The sequence below is a fragment of the Juglans regia genome, chromosome 12, assembly GCF_001411555.2.
Source record: "Juglans regia cultivar Chandler chromosome 12, Walnut 2.0, whole genome shotgun sequence".
Lineage (NCBI taxonomy): Eukaryota > Viridiplantae > Streptophyta > Magnoliopsida > Fagales > Juglandaceae > Juglans > Juglans regia.
In genome coordinates this window covers 2,427,088-2,436,406 of record NC_049912.1, presented here as the reverse complement: position 1 = coordinate 2,436,406, position 9,319 = coordinate 2,427,088, and the positions used below count along the sequence as shown (strand labels likewise).

General features: G+C 39.8%; 2 protein-coding genes across 3 annotated transcripts; both read right to left on the bottom strand.

Moving 5' to 3' along the window:
* Window positions 1-2,387: 2,387 nt before the first annotated feature.
* LOC108997585 lies at window positions 2,388-3,299 on the bottom strand. Its single transcript, XM_018973937.2, has one exon. The coding sequence runs from the start codon at window positions 3,218-3,220 to the stop codon at window positions 2,708-2,710; it is 513 nt and encodes a 170-aa protein (XP_018829482.1). The 5' UTR covers window positions 3,221-3,299; the 3' UTR covers window positions 2,388-2,707.
* Window positions 3,300-3,763: 464 nt separating this feature from the next.
* Window positions 3,764-8,804, bottom strand: LOC108997540 (acidic leucine-rich nuclear phosphoprotein 32-related protein-like). Of its 2 annotated transcripts, XR_001997166.2 has the most exons (3): window positions 7,338-8,804; window positions 4,744-5,086; window positions 3,764-4,347 (listed from the first exon to the last, which is right to left on the bottom strand). XR_001997166.2 is itself a non-coding variant. In XM_018973854.2 (2 exons), exons 1-2 carry the CDS (start codon window positions 8,472-8,474, stop codon window positions 4,808-4,810), a joined length of 1,416 nt encoding a protein of 471 aa, XP_018829399.1. In that variant the 5' UTR covers window positions 8,475-8,804; the 3' UTR covers window positions 4,400-4,807. The 2 variants fall into 2 exon arrangements, 1 of the variants encoding a protein (XP_018829399.1); XM_018973854.2 differs by lacking the exon at window positions 3,764-4,347 and having other exon boundaries at window positions 4,400-5,086.
* Window positions 8,805-9,319: the final 515 nt, after the last annotated feature.

Here is a 9,319-nt window from a genome sequence, read left to right as displayed (position 1 = left end):
CCAAAAGAGAAACAAAGAAAGAAAGTTTTTCTTATGTTGGTGGCGTGGGGTCGCGAGTACCTAGAAATTCACCGTGTCTTGTAATATGAATTTTTCATCTTAACTTTTTTCATTTTTAATTTTTTAATTCTATTTACTTACATCAATTAATTTAATTAGTTTTATGTTTACTACTTAAATGGATATGGCAACTTAGACCTAATTTATTTTCGCAGAAGAGATGAAATGAGATGAGTTGATATCAAAGTTGAATAAAATATTATTAGAATATATTTTTTTAATATTATTTTTATTTTAGAATTTAAAAAAAATTAAATTGTTTATTTTATTTTGCATGAGAATTTGAAAACGTTGTAATGATCACATAAGGATGAAGTGAGATTAAAAATTTTGTGAAAGTGAACGAGGCATTAAAATAAATTACACATCAAGAAAATATATAACTGAAAAATGATAAAATCAAAGATACATACATATATATATATATATATATATATATATACACACACACACACACAACCAAAAACCCTTGAGCCCGAGCCTAAGTCGGGATGCAATTGTGTTTTTGGATGAATTCTCCCAACCTCTCAGCCGGGATGCAATTGTGTTTTAGATTATTTTATGCTCTGGTTTTTTGTTCAAAACAAATGGTGATCTGAATTGGATCTGTGATTACTATGATGCATGTTTGGGTCTGTGATTATGATTTAGGGTTGTGATTACTATGAATTTGGGATGTGTTTTAAAGTTGGTTCAATTGATTGTTCATTCATAAATACCCCAAACAAAATTAGAAGCAAGCTAACGTAATTAGCACGAGATTCCTACCATTGATGGTTCAATCAGAAAAATCCCAAACAAGATTTTCAAGTTTCTACATGACAGACATGCAAATGTAGAAGATTCAATGGCTGAGGGGATAGCGGTGATGGATAGAGAGGATGACGGTGATAATCAACTCCAAACCGACGGAACTTGGTGGCTAAATCACTGTTGTGGACTCTTGCGGCGAAGGACCTTGGTGGGAGACAGAACTAGGTGTGGCGACGTCATTGTGCAGTTGTGGCTGCGACAGAACTAATCTGTCACCAACGATGGTCTCCAAACTTGATAGATAGGGCCAAAAAGCCTTGAACGATGAACAAAGGCATTTTTAGAACTCTTGGAATTATTGGATGTGATGAGTCTTATGATAACTGTGTAGAATTGCTGACGTGGCAGATTTTATTGGAGGCTGTTAAAACCTAAATAATGGATCGACCGTTCCAAAACGGCTTTGTTATTTTAACCACGTGGCACATGCGTTATTATATAAGTGATTAACATATAATACCACTTAAAATTTAACACATACACAAGTATTACTATGGATAATTCTTGCATGAATTGTGATTATGGAAAAGCTAAGTATTAGAGGAAGTCAAATTTATAAGATTCTAAAGTAGGTTGTGAGTAAGATATTAGTTTTATCTGATACGTTAAATCTACTTTATATTAAAAATAATTTTTATAATATAATGAATCACATCAAATTATGTTAATTTATAAGATTATTTTTATGTAATTTATTTGAGGTTAGAGTATTTCTCAAGATATTATGCCTCAATTTTGATCTTCTATGGCTCTTGAGAGAGGGCGGGCTGCATTGCGGAAGCGGGTCTTCCAAAAAAAAAAAAAAAAAAGGACTTTGAAAAAGGCTGCAGCTTGACCTGGCTTGCAGTTGGGAGACCGTTTGGACTCGGATATCTCATACGCTAGTCGTGATAGCACTATCCTAGTCCATTTCGGGATATAAATTCGGAAGAAGACTTTGTAAGCGAAATGGATGGCATCCATATATACAACGCTAAAGAGGAAGGCTCATACTCTCGCGCGGCAGCTTTAGTTCGTTCGCTTACTTGCTTTATTTCTGGCATTAACTCAGATCATCCATTTGTTGCCAAACATGAGTTAATTTTTATTTGAAGTTTAAATGTGATAACTGAGATGCATGTCATCGTTTGACAGTTGCCTCCTGAGGATTAGATAGTTTTGAATTTAACTGCATGCGATTCTTCAATAGTACCAGCCACGGAGACTATTTTAGTAGTTTACCCATGATTATAAGGTAGTGGATCCAATTGTCTGAAAAGATTTTGTTCGATGAGACAAAGAAGTTGCCAACAATTCAAGTAGTAATATTGCTTATTAATTAACAGGAGCTCCCAATCGACTGCCCCTTTTAAGCTGAAGCTTGAACATGCTGTACTGCCAGTATGCCCTGAATAAAGCTGCCTACTAAACACTGAGAACACTTGGGGTATGCTAGGAATATTAGGGAAGCTTGGTCAGCATTTCAAAAGATCGAGTCAAGCAGGACGAGATCAAAAAGGGATTGCTAGTACTAGTTATGATAAACGTGCATCAACTTACTAAAGAAGTCACCTCAAACGCTAGCTTCAACATTAAAAGTGAAGCAGATTCAAACTTACCAACAGAAACATTCCCCACGTAAACATGAGGACAGTCAATTAGCAGAAGAACCCACTTGGGGAACAAGAAATTCAGATAGAGATCGCAAGGACGAGAAATATGTGTACGTGTAGAAATGGCAATTGACTAATAAAAATAAATAACATGACAACTTGGAAGAAATGTAACCACAGACTAGAGATAGAATTATAGTGGCCTACCCCCACATTATCCTCTTTAGAGAGAGAGAGAGAGATCAGCCAAAGCACTTGTCCGCCGGGAGAGGGCCAGGGATATAACCCTGCTCAAAATACTGCAACCCGAACACTACGAGAATGGCGAGCAATGTCAAGTATGAGAGACCCTCAACAGCTCCCAACAACCCAAAAGGACCATTGGGAAGACCAGAACCAGTTTTGGTTTTGGTGTACAAGGACCAAGCTACAATTCCCACAACAACTAAATAGCTCACGCCTTCTAATGCACCTATTGAACCCCCCGGCCCCGGTGGGAGGCCGCAACCTGTTGTCTTGAGCGTGTAGAGAGACCAGCCTATCACTGGCGTCGACACTAACCCACCTGCTATTGCTGCTTTCTCTACAACACCGTTGCCGCTGCTTTCGCTGCTCTCTTTTGCCATTCCCAAGAGTTTGAGCGGAGTGTACGATCTTGCTCTTTCATGTGTTGAGTTGAAGGGGCCGTTAGATCGTGGGGATGATAGGGAATTTGATGCTGGTGAGTACAATAGCAACATCTTTGAGGCTGCCATAAATATACTGCTACCGGCACCGGAGACAAGTTTGAGAGAGAGAGAGAGAGAGAGGTGCCACTGCTAGTTCTTTACTACTGAACCAGTATATAATAAACAAAGATATATATGTGGTACTAATCGTAGCACCTTATCCACTTGTGGTGTTGTGTTACACTTACATGTGGTGTTACTTGAGTTTGGACTCCATCAGTAGACCCCACATCAATACATTATCCAACACGATTATGTTCGCTCATGTCTCGTACCAACGGAGTAACCCCTATCTAATTAGTATCGTGAGAATAAACAAGGAAACATAGTCGAAAATTATGTTTTAAATAATTTTTAATAAGATCGAAAAACAACCCGAACCACCAATTTTTACAGCGTTACATCCTCGAGACTATCAAAACAATTATAATTTTTGTACATATTGTTAAAATCTGAACATTAAAATAAATGATAACATAGCCTAGTCCAATCAAAATTGAGAAAGAAACCACCCAAGAATGGTGGCCATGCTAATACAGGTACATATTGTAATTATATTCTCTTTGGGGAGATTGACCGTTGAATTTGGCAGCATGTAGCTGTAGCTTGTTAGGCTTGGCCAGGGTATGGCATAGCTGCTTTGGAATGGCTCATAAAAGCTGTCTTGACACTTGAGTTATGAGCCCCGCGCGCGGCCCATGGACACGAAACAGGGTACGACGCCGTATTACTGCTGCATAACTCGGGATAGATTAGCTAACTAACATCGGCTGATTAGGGTCGTGAAAAAGCTTTGCGAGCCATCATATGAAAGTAAAGCCGCATCGCATCCATCGGATTTATTAAGCTTAGCTGGAGAAGTGGCTAAAGTGGCTCGACCGCACTGACAGACACGGCCTCGCTCTTCTTAGGTAAAGATAATTATATAAAAAATTGACTGTCACACAGACATCCACCACCCGCATCATTACATAGGGGACTTCCTTTCCCATCCAATGCAAGGAAATACAGACGGTTAAGCTGAGCTGCTTCACCAATATAGTTACGCTTCCCACCGTTGGATCGAAGAAAATACCCAAGTTTCCAGGACGCATGTCACGCTATCCCAGCATCTGTAAAATTTCCATAATCCTATTGCCACCTGGCCTACTTCCCTGCAACAATAAAATTAAAAATAAAAAAGAAGCCTACAAACATTACACGTCATAACGCTGAAAGGCCACTTGATTGAATAAAAACACAAATATCTACAAGGGTTTTACAACCCAAACCCCCCGGGCTCCCCCTTTTTTTCCAAAAACTGCTCGGACCGACTAAAAAAGATAAAACAAATTCAAGTTTTTTTCTCTCTCTGGGTCCCCTCAGAACCGCTCGTAACTGCCATTTGAAAAACAGAGAGCAACGGCTATATCAGCGGGGACAAACAACTAACGGTTTTTTGAACTAAACATGTGCCGCCACCCAACGTACATTTCCATTCCCTAATTGTCCAACAAGGTGGCCAAAATCTCTACCATACTACCAACCAATCTATCTAATGTGAGGTTCACCTGTTTCCATGTTTGAAGGACATTTTAACATAACATTGACGACATAGGAGATTTAAGCTGAGTGCTAACGATGCTTCTTCGATGACTTGCTGAAGTCGACAATATCATCTTCTTCTTCATCGTCCTCGCCGATGTCATCCTCTTCTGCATCTTCATCCCTTTTCCTCTTAAGTTGCGAAGAAGAGGGAGGCACCACCTGAACATCATCGTCATCGTCCTCAACTTCTTCCTTCTCTTCAGAATCATCATCCTCATTTCCCGGTTCCATCACACTACCTCCGGTGTCACCTTCTTCAGCCTGCCCCACTGGTTGAACTAAGTAGCCCGCACCATAGTCTTCCTCCTGTCATTCAAGCAAAATTCTGTGAGTTCAAAGAGAGAGAATCAACAGTAGTATCCATATCTGAACCTTGTATAAGATATCTGAGATCCATAACTGAAAATCTATCGAAATAATCTCAGTAACAGAGGAAAAATTCAAATAAACAAAATAAAAGGCTTAATATCACCAGAAAACACACAAGCTTCAAAACAAGGAAATCAAAATCACTTAAAAGTGGTCGTAAATAAGAGGTTTATACTGTCATGGAAAAGCGAACTTATCCTTGAGAGAAACATGATACCAAACGATACCATTTTTTACATATACAAAAAGTTGCTAAAGATGCCAAATGAAAGTCCAAATACACCTAAAGTTAACAAGGGAACGCATCTACAATCCATACAAGTATATATCCAACAAAATTGAATAACATTTTAATTGAACACATCAAGTACAGAAACATTCAGAGAAAAAAATCACATCTAAAAAAGGCACACCACCAAGAAGTACAGCATGCAAAGGATCTAGATCATCCATTGATCAACAATCTCTTCAAATTAAATGGTGCACGTAGCCAAGTCAGTTGACATGATCTAATCCAGCTTGAATCAAAGCACATTGACAACACTAAATTTACCAGAATTTGCTCATCAAGTTTCCAAAAACACCAAATCCCACCAAAAACATAAGTATATAGCAAATGGCACAAACAATGTTTGACCAAATATGTGGCGGATATTATGGTCCTGGAAAACCAGGGAAGAATAGATCAGAGAGAGAATTAAAACTTGAACAATCCATACTATGGAAACCTGTAATTATGATGCATTGATGCTTCACCATAACAAAAAAAAAATATTGTTATGAAGAGATAAGATAAAAGCGCCTCATGTATGAGGAACATTATCTTTGTTCTTTATGTAAGGGAAGAACTAAAAATATCATGAAAAAAAAAATCAACACAATTGCATGTACGGGAAGACTTTAAAACTGTCTTCTACCAAAAACATTTTGACATTTTAAAAATGCAAGTTATGGTGAATCCAGAAACTACTTGCCAAAACCCAATATAGTTGTTTGCAGCATTTTTTAAGATCGGAACTTGCTTAAGACAGAAAATAGAGTGAATCAACAGGATCCCATAAATTATCCACTCTTGGAGAGGGTGAGGTGGAAGACCATATATTCCAAGAGTGCGGGAAATGGTTCCTACTTGCCTCCTCATGGTGTATTAGCCAATTAGGAGGGAAAGAAACACTCAAATTTTATAAGACCATGAACGGACTATGGACGTGCTCAAAACTTATGGCGCAACAGTGTGAAAAATGGTTCCTACTTGTCTTATACGATGTATTAGGAAGGAAAGGAATGGTAGAATCTTTGAGAACAAGCACAAAAAAAAATAGATGCTTGCCAGCTTCAGCCACTTGGACTTTCTAAATTCCTTCTCATTTCTCATCATGTTAATGACATTTTCTTCTGAAAATCCTAGCTATTATTTTTATAAGTAAAATACAATTTTATTGAAACAAGTAAATAGGTATAAAAAAGACTGAAAGTTCTAGCTATTCTTGGCATATGATGTTTGGGAATCTCATTGCTTTTTTACCAATACACTCTTCCTTTGGACAGCTTCTAGAGACTTTAATGGGTTAAACTCATGATTTTCTTGTATCTTTTTCTTTCTAGGTAGATGTCTCTCTTGCATGCATCTTGTGAGCACTCTTTAATAAAGATTTCTTACTAGCCACAAAACAAAAGAACACTGCCAAAACCAGAAAACCCAACTTGCCCCAAGATTGCTCATTTTATATAGATTATATATTACAAAAAAGTCTAAATAGCTCAAACTGAGGAAGAAAACAGAACAGTGCATGCTTAACAACCTTTTCAGGCATTATATAGAAATACGCCTGAACAGATGATAGCACATGAAGCATACAAATAGCAATTATCTACCATAGCACTTTGACATATCGAGCAACAAATGATAGTAAATGAATGCAGAAAAATCATTCCTTTGGCAGATGGAGAAGATTACATGAAAAATAAATGACGACACAACAAAACAGTCTGTAAACGGTTGAAGGGGATTTGTTGAATACGATAACTAACTTAAAAATGCAACGGGACCCAAGCAACCAATCCAAATTAGAAGTATAAGCAGTCACTAGAAATAAAAGGCATGAACTAGCAATATACACAACAATTTGAGGACAAAAACCACCACATATTTAAAGCTAATTTTCCCGCAAATAAAAGGGAATCTCACCTCCTCCTCACCCTCTTCTTCGTCCTCAAACTCTACGTCTTCTTCAACACCATGCTCTTCCTCCCCAGTCTCACCATTTTCATCCTCGTCCGCATCATCCTCACCCTGCTCATGCCCATCAATCTCCCCTTCCATGCTCGTCAACCGCCCCGTACTCTCCAGCTCTGCAAAGTCCCCCTCGTCATTGTCCACTTCCTCTTCATCTTCATCTTCATCATCCTCGTCCTCCCCGTCCTCATCATACTCGACCCCATCTTCCTCTTCATCACTGTCCTCAATCTCATGCACCTCGACCACATCGTCATCGTCACCCTCCTCGTCGATTTCCTCCCCTGACTCATTGTATTCATCATCATCGCCGTCATCTTCATCCTCATCAACACCCTCGCCCTCCACATGCTCATACCGAAACCCATTAGCCTGATGATTTGGCCGGCTCACTCTCCTCGCCGTTTCTGTCTCTTCCTCATCGGCATCGCTCTCTTCATCCTCGTCAACGTCGACAACTCCTTCCATCCCCTGACTGTGTCCGTTATTCATTCCATAGGGCCGATCCTCGCCGTCGATTTCGCCACTCCCTGGGTCATCCTCCTCGTCGTCTTCGTCTTCCTCCTCGTCATCAGACTCGGGCCGCTCGTTCTCCTCCGCATCCATCTTATCCAAATACTTCAACGATTTGATCAACCCAAAAACCCTAGATCGATAATCCTTGACTCGCGTAACGGGGCACTCATAGAGATCGAGCGAGACGAGCTTGAGCGGGGCGAGCGGGGCGAGATCCTCGATGTATTGAATCCGATTGTTGGAGAGGTCTAGGTCTCGGAGCGAGTCGAGTCCAGCTTCGACGAGGAATTCGAGTCCGCTGGCGATCCGATTATCGGAGAGGATGAGCTTCTGGAGGCTTCGGAGGCGAGGAAACTGCTCGAGGGACGAAACGCCGATGTTGGCAATAGATAGGTGCTGAAGGTTCTGGAACCTTTCAAGGAGACTCGGAGGGGGCAGCCGACCTTGGACGCACTTAACGGCGCCGTCTAAGGTTAGGGTTCGAGCAGAGGCATGGTCGGTTTGGCCGTCTAGCGCTGTCTCCACCGCCCGCTCCCAGATCTCGTCCATCAAATACGAAACCCTATATCTCATACACCCAGTTTCCAAAACAAAAGCCTCTAAAAACGAATCGTTTTAGAGCATGGAGAGCGAAAATTTCATAAACACAGAAGAAACCGAAAAGTTAGATAAATACAACCCTTAACCTTAACCCTAACTCTTAACTCTGTAAAATCGATACGAGACTCAATAGCTATCCCGTGACCCAGCTTAAAACCCTAGAGATTTTTCGGGGAGATGTACGGACTATTTTCTTCTGCAAGCTCGATATGCACAGACCAACACTCTCTCTCTCTCTCTTATATTCTCTCTCTATTCGCTATTGGTTAAAATGGGGAATCGGGATAAACCCTCCGGAGGAAGGGAAGGGGACTCTGACTCGGGAGGTGCGTGGGCTAGGGTCGGGTTCGGGTGGGGTTGCTAACTAAGCGCTCGGTCTGGTCGAAATGGAGTGTTTGAATTATTGCGGTCTGGACCGTTGGATTGGAAAAGGCACGCATCGATGACGTGGAGTGATGGAAGGTCGGGATTTGGGGTAAGTGTGTTTTCTTTCTCAATTTTCCAGAAGGATCGTCTCCTTTCCTTGGTTGTCAAATATCGGGATAGTTAGAGATATGCCTCTGCTTTTCAGATAAACTACGAGTTTGCCATTACATTTGACCGCTATTTTGGATACGAGGTTTCTCAGATTATGTTAATTGATTTCTAAATATTTAGGTTGTTTTGGATGTTGAAGTGAGTTGAGTTTAGTTGAGTTGAGATGATAAAATATTGTTAGAAAATTATTTTTTAATATTATTATTATTTTGAGATTTGAAAAAATTAAATTGTTTATTATATTTTATATTGGGATTTGAAAAAGTTGTAATGATGAGATG